A 20258-nucleotide genomic window follows, 5' to 3' on the forward strand; every position below is an offset into this window, starting at 1 on the left:
CAAAATATTGTTGGTCCCTTTTATTTTTTGGTAAAAAAATGGCGAAAATCACCCCTTAATTAACTTCTCAAATAAAATTAATCGTTACCGCTTTACAAGTTACTTTACTTATGTATTGTTTATATTATCTATAAGTTTCATTGGTTCAAAGTGCTCAGTTTTGAAAAAAAATTGGGTTTAAAATAAAACATTTTTTTTAATTTTGAAAAAAATCGTAATTGTTTATGGAATTAACTTAAAAACAATTAGGAATACCAAAAATCTCAATGAGTAATAAAATGTACGTTTGGCTTTTCTGAATATTTTTTTTTCTTGTTAGACAAAAATTGGTTATGCTATGCCTGTTCAAAATGTGCCTAAACTGGTGATTAGTTACTCGTTCAAGCCATTTTAACTACAGCTTTTTCAAAACGAAGCACTTTGAATCGATGAAACTTACAGATCATACATATAAATAATACATAGACAAAGTAACTTGTGAAGTGGTAATGTAAAAATGTATATGTGAAGCTAATTAGGGGGTGATTTGCGCGATTTGTTACCAAAAAATAAAAGGGGCCAAAAATATTTGGAGCCTAATTCACTTACTTTTAATATTAAAAGTTTTTTTTTAAACAAAAATAAACCTTTTTTAAACACTTTAAAAAAGTTAAAATGAATTTTCCCCTAAAAGTGTTCCGTTCTTGGGTTATTTCACATTGAAATATTCGATTTCTAATTTGACGAAGAAGAACCTACTTTTCATTAGCTGCAACTCTGCTTCTACCGGGTCTACAGACCTCAGGTATACACCATTTTTTTTTCAATTTTTAATGGGCTAAGAATATTTGTTTCGCTAAAATACTTACTTTTGAGTTATATCCGAAAAACCGTCCAAAAACATGTTTTATTTTGTTAAACATGAACATATTCACTCGCAAATAACTCGAAAAGTATTGACTTAGTGAAAAAACTCTATAGAAGAAAATTTGTTTAGAATTAGTCATTTTATCCAATTCCGGTCTTATTTTGAATGCATTTTTTTTTCATCTTCGAGAGGGGGGTATTCCTCTCCATTTTTTTTAAATATTGTAAGAATTGTAAACTTTTTCTTATATAATAATAGACAATTTCAACTACCTATTCCCAAATTTTCATCCTTCCTTTATTTTTTTTGGGGTCAGATTGTTCTTTGATCGGGCTATAGAGGCTCCATAACTAGAGGGTCCTTTAAACAGTCAAAAGTGCCAATCACGTAGAATACGTTTTAGTTTATGATATTCGGTAATTTTAAGTGTAGTTTAAGTAAATGTTTATTCGTCATGTAATAAAAGTCACACAGAATAAAATAGAATAGAAATATGCTTCATTGTCACTGAAAATTTTTACAATTTTATGGACAAAGCTTACATACAGTCAAAAGAAAAATAATATCAACAACAAATAACAAATAAGAACTACAATTTAATAAAATTAGATAAATCGTCAATATACAGTAAATAAGATATAAAACCAAAGACAAAAACAATTAATTGCAAAATTTATATACATTGCAAATTAAAAATTGAACATACTTACAACAAATAAAATACAACATTAGGAATTGACAGTTTTAGCTACTGCGTATGAAACCCAATTTTCTTAGTTATTCATTAAGAAATTCTTCTATTGAATAATATGGTTTTTTAGATAGATAGGCTTTTGTCAGTTTACGGAATTTTGGGAAAGATGTTGCAGATTTAAGTTGTAAAGGCAGATGGTTGTAAAGTTTTTTTGAGGAATATAATATAGATTTCTTTACTAACTCAGTGCGTGGGAAAGATTGAATTTCTGGTGGAGTAAAGATGATTGGGCCTTGCTGAAAAGACATGAAGGTGTTTACGAATTAAACAAACCGTTTCTAGAATATATAAGATGGAAGTGTTAAAATTCCGTGATTCCTGAAGTAACTTCTGCAATGTGTAGATCTTCTGAGGCCAAACAGATACCTTATTGCTCTTTTTTGCAATTTAAAAATAACATCAAATTGAGCAGCTGTACTAGAACCCCAAAAAGGAAGACCATATCGAAGATGAGACTCGAATAACGAAAAATATGTTATTTTAGAAGATGCTAAATTGAGTTCCCTTGAGACAGATCTTATTGCATAGCAAGCTGAGGCGAGTTTCTTACTTAACGAATCGATATGAAGGGACCATTTGAGGTTGCTGTCTAAAAAAAATACCAAGAAATTTTACAGAATCAACGGTACTGATCTGGCTGTTATTAAGAAGCAAAGGTTGAAGAGCTCCTTTATAGGATAATGCTACTGTTTTATCTACATTAAAAGAGAGTAAATTAGAGTCAGACCAGGTCTTTATCGTCAGTAGATCCGAAGTTATAGTTTCATGAAGAGATGCTATAGTTGAGTTGCTCTAAGTGATACTGGTATCATCAGCAAAAAGAAAAATTTTCCCATCGATTTTTAAATTAGTGATGTCATTTATAAAGACAAGGAACCGAAGAGGACCCAATACTGAACCTTGCGGTACTCCACATAAACCTAGTCTGTGTATTAGCGCTTATTGTTGTGGTATTACAGTTCAATAATACCACTACTTCCTTGGTCCTTCGAGTCGGATACTTATTGTTTATAACGTTACTTAAACATATTCTATATCGTGGAATATGGAACTGTAGCTCTTATTGTTCCGTGAAACAAGATTGTAGTAGGTTATTGAACAGTAGTGTCATAAAAAACTACACTTAAATTTACCACATATCCTAAACTAAAACATCACTAATTTGATTTTTTATGTAAAATTAAATGATTCGTCCACCACTTTGATTTCTATCATTTTGGAACATTACATATGTGTCATCATTTTAGGTGTTTCTTGTCTTAGCGTTAAAGTCTCAGGTTACTATTGATATTCTTATGTGGTATGTTGGAGGCACCTTTGTAGTTGTTCATATTCTAGCAAGGCAAAAAAAAAGTTAGCTCCTCTGATGCGCTTTAAACAAAAAATATCCCACCTATGCCAGCTTAAATCTTGTGTTATACTTTTACTTAAACACAATCCATTTTATTTACACCATCTGTTCTACATAATATGACTGTTTTCAGCCGACTTACAAATAATATGAGCAATGAATTGTTTACAAGACACAGTCAAATAAAAACACACTTTTAGAATATCATTGTTTGTTTTATAAATTGTTTGTTTTATATAAGTTAATATTATTCTGCTTACTGTTGCTTCATAGATCTACAAAAGGCATTAGACCATGTAGAGCTGAATGAAGTAATTCACCTGTTATATAAACGAAACATACCATCAGATATTATGAAGAATATCAGAATATTAACAAGCGGTGGCGAAAAAGGAAGCGAAAGTAGCAGTAGCAAAAGCCAAAGCAGAAGCTTATTCAAACCTATACGATCAACTTGATACCAGGGAAGGCGAAACGAAGATATATAAAATAGCCAAACAGAGAGCAAAGAAAGCAAAAGATTGTAATCAGAATAGGTGTATCCGAGATGAAAATAATAAAATACTAGTTCACGAAAGGGATGTCAAAAAGAGATGGAGAAAGTACTTTGACAGCTTATTAAATGAAGAATTTGACAGACACCCTGTAGAGTCAACGGAGACAGTGGCAGTAATGGTCACCAAAATAACAAACGAGGAAGTGGCTCAAGCGCTTCAAAAAATAAAGAAAGGAAAAGCGGTAGGACCAGATGATATTCCTGGGGAAGTATGGAGAGCATTGGGAGAGACAGGAACAAGGTGGCTAGCAGGTCTATTTAATAGAATTATGGAAGTTGGACAAATGCCAGACGAATGGAGAAGCAGTATACTGGTACCTGTTTACAAAAACAAAGAAGATATACAACAATGTACAAACTACAGGGCTATAAAACTGCTTAGCCACACCATGAAAATATGGGAAAGAGTAATTGATAGACGGATACGTGAAGAGACCGAAATATCCGAGAATCAATTTGGCTTTATGCAGGTCAGATCAACAACAGATGCAATTTTCATTATAAGGCTGTTGATGGAAAAATACAGGAGTAAAGAAACAAACGGTCATATGGTATTCATTGATCTTGAGAAAGCATATAATAGAGTTCCTCGAGAGATTCTGTGGTGGGCACTCAATAAGAAAGGAGTTATTGGTGAATATGTAAAGATTATGAGGGATATGTATGAGGGAGTAACGACTAGTGTTAGGACAGGTGTGGGAGAGACTGATAAATTTCATGTGAAAGTAGGATTGCAGTATAGTAGTCCGTATTTATTCTCATTAGTTTTGGACCAGATAACAGCGAAACTACAGGGGAACATTCCATGGTGCTTAATGTATGCTGATGATGTCGTGTTAGTAGGAAATAGTAAAAGAGACTTAGAACAAAAACTGGAACAGTGGAGGCAAGCTCTGGAGGAAAAAGGTTTAAAACTTAGTAGGACAAAAACAGAGTATTTGTAATGTTCATTTAAAGATGGAGTTACTACAAATAAAATGGTATCTTTGGATGGTGAACTGATTGTAAAAAGCAATAGTTTTAAGTAGCTGGGATCGGTATTACAGAGTAATGGAGAAATAGATGGAGATGCATGCAGTAGAATTAGGGCTGGATGGATGAAGTGAAAAGAAGCGAGTGGTGTGTTGTGTGATAGAAAAATTCCAATGAAGCTGAAGGGAAAATTCTATTAAACAGCCATAAGACCGGCTATGACGTACGGAACTGAATGTTAAGCAGTGAAGAAGAATGAGGAACAACGAATGCATGTGGCGGAAATGAGAATGCTTAGATGGATGAGTGGAGTGACAAAGAAGGATAAAATTAGAAATGAGTATATTAGGGGAAGTTTAGGTATGGCACCAATTGATGCCAAAATGAGAGAGCATAGGTTAAGATGGTTTGGTCATGTTCAACGTCGAGACGTTAATCACCCAATACGAAGAATAGCTGAAGTGCAGATTCCTGGAAGGAGTAGGAGAGGAAGACCAAAAAGACCTGGGGGGAGACGATAAGGCAGGACATGTTGGTAAAGGGGATTAACATTGATATGACCCAAGATAGAATTGTGTGCAGAAATGCAATTAGGGAAGCCGACCCCGCATAGGGATAAGGTAAAGAGGATGATGATACAAAAGTAATACCAAACATAAAAAAGGATGAACCCTAGTTTTTTGCTCAAAATAACAATTTAAACTAGAAAATAAGGAAATTATGTCTAGTGTCCATGATGATTTGACTACCCACTGTATAATTTCGTTTTTTTTATGTATAATTTCGTATTTCGTGTGTAATTTTGAGGTTTTGATTTGACTATGTCTGTAATCCATGGTTACTCGCATACATAATGCTTTTTAATATCCATTTTTGCGTACTGCTTTTTTATTTAAAAATAAACATTACTTTTACTTTGTCTCGCAGGTTGCTTGGGAGAAGGTTAGTTTAAGTGTTGTTTTATGTCGTCACATGTACTTCACAGGACAAAAACAAAATAACAAACCATATTAACGAATTTTATTTTTTCTCTCTTAATCTCGTAGATATCTTCGAAAACCTTCAGATATTTATAATATCACATATTTTTACTGCTAAAGAGATCCTTTTTCTATTTTTTTTATTTTAATAATGGGCGCAAGGACTATTTTACAAAAATAATTGGTTAAAACTTCACTTGTCAAACTACAAAAAGTTAGGTTAGTAATTAACAGAAACAAACTTCACAATGCTTTAAGTGCATATTTCAAATTCAAAGGGAATTTATATATACAGAAATTTGAATTTGAGAACTTTTAAGATTTAATGTGAACATTTTGCTCTAGATATATTTAAAAATATTTGTCTTGTGAAGTTACTCTCACAATTTTATTTTATTTGATTCGCTGTTGTGTCTATATATCTGTCTTATTCTCAACAATTTTACCGTTTCTGCCCAAAATGTTAGTATATTCAGTTTTGTAGGTGACAATTTATATGAAATAAGCCAAAAAGTATTATTGTTAATAATACTTAAAGTGTAAGACGTCTATTACTTTCACTTAAAACATATCTTACCTTTTCCGACAAGCTATCTTTCTTCCACTTCTTTCTTTTTTATAACTGCACGGTGATAAAGCAATGCTCTTTCTGCTTTTTTATTTAATTATTCTCTCAATCATTTCTCTCAGTGTCACAAAATTCACACCTGTCTCTCTTTTCATTCTGCTCCTTTCTATTGTGATCTTTTGCACTTTAAAGTTATGTGACTTTATGTGTCACTGTGTCCGCAGTATAAGCTTTCATCTGTGTCAGCCTTTTCGAATCTAAAACCCTACTATCCTGTAAGTTATCCCAGCGTTAAGGAATAATCTAGTCGCCTGTGTCCACGCAATCTCTTACGTACGGGATCAGCATCTTTACCAATTGTACCACATCCTCCGCATTGTTCCATTCTTCTTGCCATCTTACAATTGACCTTTCTCTTTCTTGTCTTCACTCGGCCATAGTATTTAAGGCCTAGATCTCTTCTCCCATATAGCTCTTTTCTTTTCACTGCCAACACATGCAGAGGAACACATCCAGTGATAGCCCATAAGGCTGTCACAGACACAGTCCTGTACGGCGTGCCTCTCGCAGCAGACTTGTTCTGTAGTTCCACCCTTTGCCTGTTCCTTTTTCCGTTTAGATTGTGGCTTCGGTCTTCTCTGCTGCGAGTTTCAGTTCGTAATTTGTCCAGTAGCTAGACCTAGCCACTTACAATAAGATTGATAAACTGTATTCGAAGTTTGGTCTCTTAGGTTACCAAATATTCTAGGTTTGACCATATTAAAGGAGGTTCTAAAGACATAAGAGCCAAAGAAAGCCACTGTACATTGTTAATAGACGAAACTTGAGTAAATTCGTGAAATTTTGTTCCACAATAAAAAACCCCAAAGTTTTATTTGATCAGGATAAACGTTCAGTTTAATATTTTTGAGGTCCCTCATATCAATGACCATCATTAAATATTAGATTAAGAGTACTGCATTAAAATTCATAGATTTAGGAAAGTTCCCAGGCATTGTCGAGTCAAATATAGCAAAATCTTTTTGTGTAAAAGAGTCTATCCCAGCGCGATAATATCACTACAAAATTAACCTTATTTTATCAATCTATTTACTATAAATTGATTATTTCTAAACCATAATTGAATATATTAACATTATAACTTAATTTTTATTATTTATAATCCCGTTCTAATCTTTATCTCTTTAATTTAGGCTGTAGAAGTCAATACTAGAAGACTATTTAGTGAGAATAATATCGGAGGGCACAATTATCTAAGCAATATGGTACATCTACCCTTCTATCTACAAAATTCCGGTTTGAGAAAAGTGAAAGTTGCCCAGCAGACTGCGCTTGCGCATAGGAAACAAGTCGGAAATTGGACCGAGAACGATGAGAATCTCAACAGTTTTCTGGCTCGATCGGTATGTATTCGATGTAGTTCTACCAACATTTTATTAGTATTAAAAATGTTATTGTTTTTAAAACATTACTAAAATATAAATATAGTCTGGGCAGATTATCGGCGAATAGGCCATTTTTGGGAAAAGTTATTTACCAGCAATTTTACTGCTGGAATCGAATCTTATGATTGTATATATTAATAATATATATAGTATGCAAAGTCCGCAGATAGTGTGCTACTTTTTTTATAAACAAAATGGCGCCCGAAAATCGTGTTTTTTTCAGTTTTTGCTCTATAACTCCAAAGATTTTAACTTTACACCAAAAACACCCAATTAAAAATACACCGTAATTAAATTCTGCATAGAGACATGTTTTCTCCAATTTACTTTGACGAAAATTTTCCCCGGAAAATGCGGGTTTTTCCAACAAAATCTTTAATTTTCAACTAAAATTTTAGATAAGTAATTGTTTATCAATAATTAAATAACTTGGTAATATAAAATCTCTTTTCGTATAGATTATAATTCCAGAAGCCGATGGAAATTGAATGAATAGTTTAGCAACAATTGAATTGTTAATTAAAAATTTACGGTCGCTATAATAACCACAATAATTATGATACATAAGAATAACTATGATTTTTGTATAAAAAGACACTGTACCTATCTAATGCATTTTACAGAATTAAAATTGGACTAATTTTTGGCTTATAAACAGATAGAGTATTTTTTGAAAGATTAAATTAAATCATATCATGAAAACGGTAATGGAAAAAAGCGACAGGACGCTTCTTTTAAAAGAAAAAACGTTTAATTGTGATGAGGCATCAATCAAAGTTGACCGGCATTTACGGCAAAGATATAAACAATGGGATCATAATTTTCAAACCATCACCTTTTTATTTTTGTCCTCTTTCTCCACACCAATTTTCATATCTTTAAAGTACTCATAACATAAATTATTAATAAAAACTATCGATATTACGAGTGAAAATCGCCAAAAATAGCAAAATTTCAATCAAAAATTAGGTTGGAGAAAATATAATCTCAAAGTTCAAAATCGGTATACGTTAAAAAAATGCATTTTCTCGGCTTCCCATGGAGCAATTTTCTTTATTCTTTTTGTGTTCCCAAGTAACTCGAGTAGAGCCATCTAACTAACGCATTATTAAATGTCAAAGTTGCTTTTGTTTGCAAATGACCGTAAATGCCGGTCAACTTTGACCGGTTGTATCTCAGGAACCACTCATCACAATTAAACGTTTTTTCTTTTAAAAGAAGCGTCCTGCTGCTTTTTTTCCAATACCGTTTTCATGATTTAATTTAGTATTTCCCGAGATATTATATTTGTTTATAAGCCAAAAAATTGTTTATAATTTTAAAATATTCCTGAGGCCGCTTAAATAGTCCAATTTCAATTCTGTAAAGTGCATTAGATAGGTACAGTGTCTTTTTATACAAAAATCATAGTTATTCCCCACATAACAATGATGTTCGCATCATGTTCTAAGCATATACTACCAACATTCGTCGGAGTATATTCTTTTTAGTATATGTGTAGTACAAGCATAGCATCTACCTTAAAAAACATTCTAAATTTCATGTTCTTTGCATATACTTCAAAGTATATTCTCGTACCGAATATACTAAGTATATTCGTGTACGTAGGATCTCGGAATATTCGTAAAAGTTTATTCTTAGAATATACCTTTATCGAATATTCTTAACACATACTTATAAGTACATTCTTAACACATACTTATAAGTAGATACTTTTAAAATATCTTAAAAATAATTTGTATGTATAGGAAGTATAATATTAGCCTTATAGATTATCAATTTCGTTATATTTTAGAATACATAATTAATAAAATTTATGTATGTAGGTAGTATTGGACGAATTTCATTTCAAAATTGTTGTAGGGTAAAAAAGTTTAAACATTAATTGTATTAACGTTTACATAGATACTATTAAAAATTCGTTTTCATAATTGAAATGACTTTACCGTTTCGAGTTTATCATGAATCATTAGTATTTTTACATCCTTGGAATTTGAATTTAGGTACATTCAATTCAATAGGCCATTTCGCAGAACCAAAACGTGCCAAACTGCACAACCAAAGCAACCAAAGGCTTTGGCGTTGCCAACCGTCGAGTAAGCTTTTTCCGCCAACTTACCTTAAAAATTCCCACTTTTATAAAAAAAAAACTTCCCTCCTGTTTACAAAATCTGAGAAGATATGTTGAATTATTTTCAAATATTTTGATTTTTTCTTAATATTTTACAATTTGGACTGGAACAATAATTCCCTTTTGAGTTAACTTTTTCCCTTTATCACCTTTTATGTTGAAAATTCCCGCAAAAAGGGAAATTTCTCTCCGTTTGGCAACACTGACCACCGATTTTGTTATTCAACAATACATTCATAACCCCTCCCCCACCCCCATCATATTCTGACCATTTCTATTCTTACCTGAATGGATCAGGGATAGGAAAAAACCGTAAAATATGAAAAAGAAAACAGGCATTATTTCATTATTTGTATCATCTATGGATCTATGCAGGCAGTGTTAAGGATGAAGGCGAATGATGTAGTACTAGGACTAAAGAACATACATAATCTGTTTATTTTGTTTGCGGTGCTTCAAAATACATATAATCTATTTTGATAACTCAATATTACTTAAATAGGTAAGTACATATAAGTATTATATAAATTTTAGTTACTTATTATGCATAGTTTAGTTTAGCTAAATATTATATAATGATTTATATAAATAACTAAAATTTATAAATATGTACCTACTTACTTTTTAAGTAATATTGTAGAATGTAGGTACTAACTACATTCTCATTTGCAATTAAAATATGTAAATAGATATTTGGTAGAACCAGTAGAACCTAAGATGAGATTAGGTGATGCTGAAAACATACTTCTAAGCAATATAGCACTTGATAGCACTTTCTTAGAATATTCTTAAAAATATAATATTCTTCCCATACAAAGATGTGCGGTAGTACGTTCTTAGTATATAAATAGAAGGTTTATAGCACTTCCTTGGAATATTCTAAAAAGTACCTTCTTGGTATAAACTAAAAAGATGTGCGGTAGTATGTTCTAAGTATACACATAGAAGGTTTATAGCACGTCCTTGGAATGTTCTAAAAAGAACATTCTTGGTATATACTGAAAAGAAGTGCGGTAGTACATTCTAAGTATATACATAGAACGTTTAAGTACTGTAATGTAGTATATACTCGGTATCTGCTCTGCACATTCGCAATGGTAATTACGCACATTCTCAGTATATACTTTTTCTGAAAAGTATGTTCTATGAATCTACTAAGAACATGAAATTGTTATGTGGGTCTTATGTATCATAATTATTGTGGTTATTATAGCGACCGTAAATTTTTAATTAACAATTCAATTGTTGCTAAACTGTTCATTCAATTTCCATCGGCTTCTGGAATTATAATCTATACGAAAAGAGATTTTATATTACCAAGTTATATAATTATTGGTAAACAATTACTTAACTAAAATTTTAGTTGAAAATTAAAGATTTTGTTGGAATGTCCCGCATTTTCCGGGGAAAATTTTCGTCAAAGTAAATTGGAGAAAACATGTCTCTATGCAGAATTTAATTACGGTGTATTTTTAATTGGGTGTTTTTGGTGTAAAGTTAAAATCTTTGGAGTTATAGAGCAAAAACTGAAAAAAACACGATTTTCGGGCGCCATTTTGGTTATTAAAAAAAGAGCACACTATCTGCGGACTTTGCTTACCTATATTATTAATATATACAATCATAAGATTCGATTCCAGCAATAAAATTGCTGGTAAATAACTTTTCCTTGTATTTTGCTAATTAGCCCAGAGTAATATATTTGGTTGCAAAGCCCAATCGCCATTTTAGTGTCGGAGAAATGGAGTTTAGGAGTATCTTAATAAGACTTAATCCCTAATACTTCATCGATGGTCTGTACGAACCATTTCGGTCACTTTTTGAACCAAGTTTAAGTTCATTTGTGAATTCACAAGCCGTCCGGAACGCTCATCTTCATCATCGTCCAACCACCTCTTAATCTAGATCATCATGGCATCTACATCCTGATGGGGCGAATGCCGCCCTCTTTGGACTCTTCTGATTCATGTGTCGCTGGGAATCAATCCGCATTACCTTTTTGGTTTACAATTGGTTTTATCACTTGACTTTCTCCACAATATTTCTCGATTCTTTTCTTTTTGCATATGGATTTCTATTCTCGAAGTGCTCTCTTCCTAAGATCCTCTGTTATCTGGTCTCCTGTCTCTTTTGGGTCTTTCTTGTGGTCTACCTGTTATATATATCCAATCCTGTTAATCCGTGAAGGAGCATAGGGCATCCACGAAGCTTCTCCATTCCCCTCTATTTCTGGCCATAGTTGCTATTTCTCCCCACGTTTTCTTCATACTTTTGTAGTCTTCTTCAATGGTACTCCTCCATGTTTTGGTCGGGCGTCCTCTGCTTCTTCGTCCTACTGCACTCCATTTGAGTCCTTGTTTTGTTATGTCTGCATTTTCTTTCCTCAGGGTGTGTCCCAGCCAGTTCCATCTGTTCCTCTTTATTGTTGTTCTGATGGGTTCTTGTTTGGTTTTCCTCTATAGTGCTACATTTGTAATGGTATTTGACCAATATACCTTTAGAATTTTACGTAGACATCTATTTACAAAAACTTGGATTTTATTTACATTTCCGTCAGTTATTGGCCATGTTTCACTCCCATAAAGTAGCACAGTTTTCACGTTACTATTAAATAGTCTTATTTTAGTATTTTGGCTAATCTGTGTTGATCTCCATATATTTGCGAGGGTTCCAAAGGCATGTTGTGCTTTTCGTATTCTCTGTTTAATATCTGCTTGAGCCTGTTTTATTTCTTGTTGGTTGATGTATAGTTTGTCACAGTTAGATACTCCTATTCTCATCCCTACTGTCTTGTTCGTGTTAATTTTAAGACTCACTTCTGCCGATTTTACCTCTAGCTTCCTTAACATGCTCTTCATATTATCTATTATGTTCGCTACGAAACAGACATCATCTGCATATTACATATCTGCTAGTTTCTTGTTCTGAAGGTAGTTCCAAGGGATCCCGTTTTTTCTTTAATGGTTTTTTCCAGTATATGGGTAAGACATATATTAAAGAGAAAAGGTGACAGTATGCAACCTTGTTTTAAACCTACTTCTATTGTTATTTTATCTGTCATTTGCCCTTTATGCAGTACCTGACATGTTTTGTATTTGTCATATAATTTTGATTATTCCAATGATCTTAGGAGGTAATTTATCTAGCTTTAACATTTTTCCACACGGCTGTATGTTTTATGCTGTCGAAGGCCTTAGCAAAGTCTATAAAGGCCATTATCAAGCCTGCGTTCTTCTCTATAGTTTCGTCTATGATGATTCTTGCCGTCGAAATTTGGTCTATACAGGATCTTACCCTTCTGAAACCTGCTTGTTCTTTTCTGAGAGTTGTGTCTATTATATTGTTGATTCTTTGGTGAACAATAAATGCTAATATTTTATTTATGGAACATAACAGCGTTATTCCTCTCCAGTTTTTACATAGCTGTACGTCCCCTTTTTTTACCTGTTACTGGTCCCTAATTGGTTTACTTGGATTCTCTTGATAACTGCTTCTGGATCTCTCCTTTCTAGATGCCCCATCAATCTGAGTCTTTAGGCCTTGGTAAATCTGACGATGTCCTTCTCCTTTTGAAAAGTTCTCTTATTACGTGGTTCATCAATTTTCTAAATTCTAAATTATCAGACGATATCTAAATTAAGTTTATCAAAAGCTTACCAATTTCACTGTTACATACACTCGCAGTACTCAGATAAGTAGGTTTCTGTAATCGCTTAATAGGTCTTCATTCGTGGGTGTTGTTTCCCGTACAAAGTTTAATTGTCTTTATCGGATTAGCGGTATTTTTTCACTGTACTGTATCTTTTTGAGTAGTCATTCACTGAGAGAGACCGAAAAAGTAAGTTTACTCTATACGGGAACAAATAGGCAAGAAGAGCGAAAAAAGCGTCTCTTCAATACGAGAGGCGGTATCAGAAAGATTTGCGCTATTTTAGCACGTGGTACCAGTGGTTAGTACTAAGAGAGTACACGAGAGCGAAAAAAGCGACTTTTCACTTCAAGAGGAGAAGTCAGAGATAGTGTCTTTCCTTTACAGTGTTCAAAAATGTCTGTATTTCTAAAGGAGTGGAGTAGAATGGGAGTAGGAATTATTACCCAGGAATATAAAATGATACAGCGAAGAATATTAGATTGTTTTTCGCATGTGAAAAATTGAACATTCGCCATTACCCAAGTTTTATGGACCTGCCATTCTCTAAATTAGTTTTGTCTGTACCTCTTGTTACTTATTTCTCACGTTTTAGGCATCGAGCAGACGATTGTCCAACGAAAAAGCTTTGATGTCCAGTACAGAAAATCTAGGAAAGTTCCCCGGAAGAAAAGGGTCGAGGAAACTAAAAATGTCCGAATCTGTAGCAAGTTCGATCGGTTCCAATCTGAATCGGATAGGTGGCGCTCAGGATCTTACTAAGATGTTACTTACTGATGACTATTTCAGCGATGTGAACCCACGTTCGATGAGAAGACTGATGAATGTTGTGTATGTTTCAGGTAACAGTTGTTTCCTTGTTTTTATGAGGCTTGTTCAATTGAAACTCATCCTTGGCCCAGAAAAAAGTTAGTGGTAACTATAACTACAAATAATTAGCACTACAATGGAGGCACTTATACCATTGTTTCACCAACCGATTCCCTGCTTAAAGAATTCTTGTGAATGGTGCTCTAAGAATCCTTTTACGGCATTTTGCACTCCTTCATTCGACTGAAAACGATTACCTTTTAGCGCCTTTTTCAGTTGCCCAAAGGTTTGAAAATCACAAGGCGATAAATCGATACTATGGGGTGGGTGCTCTAATATCCTCGATATCTTTCATTGTAGATTTTCTTTCACTGCTTTGGTAACATGAGGCTGACCATTGTCGTGCAGAAGAATGACACTATGTGAGATCTTATCTATATTCCGTGATATGTTGCAAAGATAAACCCATACGCAAGCTTGTTTGGTCCCCTGACAAAAGATGAGGAACCCATTTTACAGAAGCTTTGCTGTAACCCAGTTTGTGTACGTTACTATGGACATATCCTATACTCAAACCAAATATTTTTTGAAATGACTCTAATTGAAATTCGACGATTTTCTATAATCAAGTCTTCCAAACATGCCACATTCCTATCTGTTGATGCAATTTACCTGGTCACGGCTTATTATTCATGTCCTGTCTTTCACTCTAAAATTTTCGACATCATTCCTTGACAGTTGGATACGCAAAACATGCGTTTACATACGCTACTTGCATTCTCGTATGAATTTGCAATGGTTACAAATCGTCAGCACACTAAAATTGAATGACCGCACGCTGATTATATTTGGACGAATGGTTAACAGCAAACGCCATTTCTAAGTCACATTACTTAAAATCACTGGTAAATACAAATGCTAGTATGATGATTGTTGGGATAGTTTATCCTTATGTGGGTTTGGTTGTCAGCAATACTCTTAGTTAACCACATCTACTTTACTCGGTGACTAAATACAATAAAAAGTGTATTCTGCTGATGACGACGTCTGCCCAACTTAGTAGATTGAATAATTAATCCTCCCGTGTTAATTGAATATGCATTTTATACATGCGTTCGTTTGTTTATATATTATCAATGTCAGTTTGTAAATACATTATCAAAGTCCTGTGCTTTACGCTGAATTGTTAGAATTTACTGTGGGTGTGTGGTAATTATGTAATCAAAACAATATCGTATTAATATAGAACTCTTAATCTTTTTAATTAATATTTTTTAATAAAAAATTTTTAGATGTTTTTGAATACTGAATTAAATTCCGTTACAATAGGACCTGATCACTGTGATGTTTACAAACATAACTAACATTTTAGTACGTCAGTTGACTGATTACAATTGCTTCAAGGCTAACCTGACCAAAGATGATTTCATTTGAATAAGCATATAGTAAGGAGTGACTGAAAATGATTCGTAAATTGTTGATAAACGTTAGTAACGAGTAACAAAGTATCATCTTTTAGGCCGATTACTTAAATCATTCCAAATAGATTTTAACTGGTATCGATTAGCTTCGTGGATCAATATTACAGAGCAATGGCCATTTAGGACTTCCTGGATCATTCACCATTTTGATATGTACGAAGATTCTTTAGACGACAATACATCCTTGAAGTCAATTTACGATAAGTAAGTAAATTTACTTAACAAGTGTTAAACGTATTACTAAATATCATGAAACATAACTAAAAAAGTACTTTAACTATTTGAAAGCATCAGTTTATGTTTTTTAATTCTTTACCAATTATATTTTACTTGTATTTCAGAATACGCCCACATATTCCAATTGTCAAAGACACTGAGCCACTTCTAGAATTAGACAGAGACGAAAGAAAATTTGACATATTTTTAAGTTACCACAGGTCAAGTCTTCTTGTCAGTGATCTCAAAATATTCCTGCCATTCACTATCAACTTGGATCCATATTTAAAGAAGGTTATCAAAGGTAAGACACGAGAATTATTGTAACCTTTAGTTTCATATTGATATTTCTATTGATTCTTATATCAAATCTGTTATTTTACACTGTAATTTAAGCGCAAGGGAAAATATATTGAAGGGAAACTTTTGTTTCCTAAAATAAACCGATTATATGAAGAAAAATAGAACCTTTGAAAAAAAATAAAAAACGTCAACAACAACTAATCATATTTACAAACGTTACACAGTCCGTCCACACGATGTAAACCTGGTGAAACACCAGTGTTTACACCGGAGTCTGTAGTAGACACCATAAACAAAAACTGACATCAAGCCGTAGCCTGACACAGTTGATAGTCGTCTGGACTCACTAAAATTATAAAAAATAAAATTGTAATCCTTTTTTTATATTTCTAGAAGAAACTCAAAGTTTAGAAGACGACGGGCTCGTCATGGGTTCCATCAAGAACTCCATGTCAGGAAACCACAGCATGAGCAGTTGGAACAACTCAGAATGGGTATCTCCACGAACGAATCTCTCGCGAAGAATGAGAACAACGCCGAAACCTCAAATGACGCCAATGACTCATCATGGTACTCCTCAAACTTCAATGATGGGCCAGCCGATGCAACAGATGACTCCTTCTATGTCCAGCTGGTCACAACCTTGGAACGATTCTATGGTTTATAGACCGCCTATGCCGTTGGCACCTTTAACTGTCGCTGAGGTACGTTATATAAAGATTATTCCAATACATAGATATCAATCGTAGATCATAAATGAAGTTCTTTACATAACTTTTGAGATTTAGCAATATTGGTATAGAAACAATTTTTGTAACCTCTAAATTGACATTTAATTCATTAATAGTAGCTAATTCTTACGTTACTTCTTTCTATGTATAAGTAAAAATGATGACATTTGGGCAAAGGTCCAGCGAATCTACTATAATATATAAATTATTAATCACATTTCTTGTTTTCTGCAGCCCGAAATTTTGGACATAAAACTTTCAACGCTTAACGTAGATGGCGTTACGAAGCTGTTATCCAACATGAGTGATCTGAACACCAGTGCTGTAGGAGATTATACCAAGACTATTAAGGATAACAACATAAACGGAAGGGTGCTGTTACATTGTGATTTAGAGGAACTTAAAAAGGTAAAATTATCATTTTCATATCACGTTTTATAGATTCACAGTAAATTAGAGAGATTAGAGTCTGTTAGAGTTTTTCTAAACGGTCTTTAATACTGGGAATATAGTACAAATGGTTCTTCTGCTTCAATTTGGGATATACGGGGCTCGGCATAAGTCAGGCAACGCTCTCGAAAAATCGGCATAAGTCCGCAACGCTCATAAGTCTGGCAAAGCTGGCGAAAAAGGTTAAAACGAAGCATGTTCGTGCTTCAGACAGTTGTGGCGGTGTCATGATAGCACGTGGGCGTCGAGCTACGTGGCATGTGTGCTAGAGTACCTTAATGTTCATTTTGGAGAATGGATAGGCAGACGAGGAATCGTTGAGTGGCTGCATGGTCATGTGACCTGACACCCTGTAATTTGTTCTTGTTGGGCCTTCTCCAGAACAGCGTTTTTGCAAGAGGACTACGCACCCGACCTCCGAACTGCAATTGAAGAAGAATTTGAAGATGTTCGCGGGCAGCTTTACGTGCTTCACCGGACCTGTCTCTCCGTTATGAAACGTTGTAATAAATGCATTGATCAGGATGGGCATCAATTTGAACACTTACAGTAACCTTTTTTCGAATGCCTTTTGTAATTTCTTTGAATAAATTTATTTTGACGCTGCAAATTTGCAAATGCAAATTTGTTGCCTGACTTATACACCCCTGTATTTATCTAGAAATTTTTTCTAATCATTCAATTTATCTATGCATTTTCATATCTCACATATTATAATTAACTATTTAGATAGGAAATAAGCCACAATTAAATTGAAAAGAATAATTTTATTAACGTTTCGACAATTAATGTCACCGTTGAATTTGGTTGTCTTTTTAAAGACAGATCACATGCTATGTTATTTTTGTGACGGATATTCTTGGGTTGGGGTTAATTTCATGTAATCGAATGAACTATCTTTCAGAAAAGTCGTCCTAGGAACGCAACTCATAATTATTGGCAATATCATTTTAAAGTCTTCTACTTTAAAATGTATAATATATGTCTGAATTGCCGATATAAATGAGTCAGATTAAATAAATTATTAGAAGAATTTTTTACTAAGCAACAACATTTTTGTTTATGTTGCAACGACACCCAATTTGGGCGTCGAAACGTTAATAAAATTATTTTTTTCAATTTAATTGTGGCTTATTTTCCATCTAAATAGTTAATTATAAAAATACCACAAGGAAATAGCTTCAGAACATCACAGATTATATTTGTGGTTTATTCACAGATAAATAAACCTTCTTTATATTGAGATACTCGAAATTATGCATTTTTTGTTATATGATTTAAAGGCACTATGAGATTACAAGAGTTTTATTAATGGTTTTTTATTTTGTAGTTACTCAAGATGAATTTTGGCGATTGGGAAATGTTCAAAGTCATGCTTGTTATCTTAAGAGAACAAGAAATTACCAGTGTATTACATCAAGAGGAAATAAAACCATTTAGAATAATTCCAAAAGTTGAAAGAAAAAGTAAGTCATAAAATACATTGTAATTAAAATTAAAGGAAATTGAATCTACTTTACTCAGAATTGTTGAGTTCCTTATTGAGATATTTTTGGATAAAAAGTAAATGTCTAGAAAGTAAACAGTAAAGAACTGAAACACAGAACACGTTACAAAATCATTTATTTACAGCTTTGTAAATCCAATATGATAAAAATTTGGTATAATACTATTTTATGGTATATTAAAACTACTACTATTATTATTATCTTTCTTTTGCTTTTCTTGGAAATTTGAAATGCGTATTTTTGAACTCGTATTTATTTTTAGATAGCAATAAATCTATAAACACAAGTGAGAAAGAAAAGGTACCAGAAGATGGACAACAAAGACCACAAAGAAAACAAAGTATTATAGAAAAACAGGTAAATTTTAGCTAAGTAGCCCTTTTAATCTAAAATATCTTAATAAATAAATAAATTGGAGAGATAGTATGACCTTTTTTATGTCTTGCTATATTCATGAGTGTTTATTTCTATTTCTAAAGCTGGGCCGTGTTTTACTTATGCTTTTTTTGAATTTTGTTGGTATTCTGGAATGGATAATACGCAAGAACACTTTAACGGTGTGGCCCATTAAACTTATAAGGCGATATTCACTGTAGGTCTTAGAATTTGATTTCTTGGGAAGGGTCACAAATGTATGTAGACATCAACCAGTCCGATGGAATTTGACGGGTGTCTTATATCTTATTAAATAGTTCCAACATTACATTCAGGCTGTTCTCGTTGAAAACTTTTAAAAATTCAATGGTATTTCATCACGTTCTGTTTTCCCATCTTTCGTTTGATTCATATCTTTTCACCTCACTTTTCAATATCTTGAATCCATTCAGGTTAACAGTATTCGTTACATCACAGTAAATTTTCCTGCCTGTAACTTTTCTTCTTTGTTTACAATAAGTTAGTTGTCCTGGTCTATTAACCTTCCCAACTGTCTTTTATTGCATGCTTGCAAAAACACGTTAATTTTAGATTGTTATATCGATACTAAACATCTGAACTTTAAAAATATAAAAACTTTACTTCCATAATGTGAAGATACCAGTCCTTTGAGACTTTCATGTAATTTCTAAAATTGAATTAACTTTTCTTTGTTTTTATGCTGTGTTTATTCAAGGGTGTTCATTTTTTTATCAGGAACCTATTACAGTTTTCACATATTCTTACAGTGTCGTCATAAAAAATATATTTTACAATATTTTGCTTCTTTTTGCAAATTCACTTAATTTTATCACCATTTTAAATATATCTGAAATAAAAATTAGATTGTAAAATAGTTTTCAAAGCCAAAATATTTTACAATCGGTACTTAACGAGGCAGAGTCAGATAAAAAACTTGAATAAGAACGTGAACTTACACTATATGGTGTATTCTAACTGTTTAAAAATAAGAATAAACCTTGATGCAATATTTTTTATACTATTAGAAGGGTAATATCAAATTTACTGTTTCCAATTTCTACGTCGAGCTTTCGATTCACTCAAAGGAGGTATCTAAAACTTGACTCTGCA

At 33.0% G+C, this 20258-nt stretch overlaps 1 protein-coding gene across 7 annotated transcripts in view; it reads left to right on the forward strand.

Moving 5' to 3' along the window:
* Window positions 1-20258, forward strand: part of LOC114332468 (kinase D-interacting substrate of 220 kDa B) — a 239411-nt gene that overhangs the window by 183975 nt on the left and 35178 nt on the right. For all 7 annotated transcript variants that reach the window (XR_007698415.1, XM_050652311.1, XM_050652313.1 and 4 more), the window contains 8 exons: window positions 7222-7431; window positions 13849-14095; window positions 15583-15748; window positions 15886-16064; window positions 16457-16767; window positions 17029-17202; window positions 18575-18710; window positions 19015-19109. Coding sequence is in view for 6 of the 7 variants with exons in the window: in XM_050652311.1 (XP_050508268.1) it covers window positions 7222-7431; window positions 13849-14095; window positions 15583-15748; window positions 15886-16064; window positions 16457-16767; window positions 17029-17202; window positions 18575-18710; window positions 19015-19109 (1518 nt within the window). In the remaining variant the exon portion in view is untranslated. The remainder of the gene's footprint in view (window positions 1-7221; window positions 7432-13848; window positions 14096-15582; window positions 15749-15885; window positions 16065-16456; window positions 16768-17028; window positions 17203-18574; window positions 18711-19014; window positions 19110-20258) is intronic.

The sequence above is a fragment of the Diabrotica virgifera genome, chromosome 5 (genome assembly GCF_917563875.1).
Source record: "Diabrotica virgifera virgifera chromosome 5, PGI_DIABVI_V3a".
In the NCBI taxonomy this organism is placed as follows: Eukaryota; Metazoa; Arthropoda; class Insecta; order Coleoptera; family Chrysomelidae; genus Diabrotica; species Diabrotica virgifera.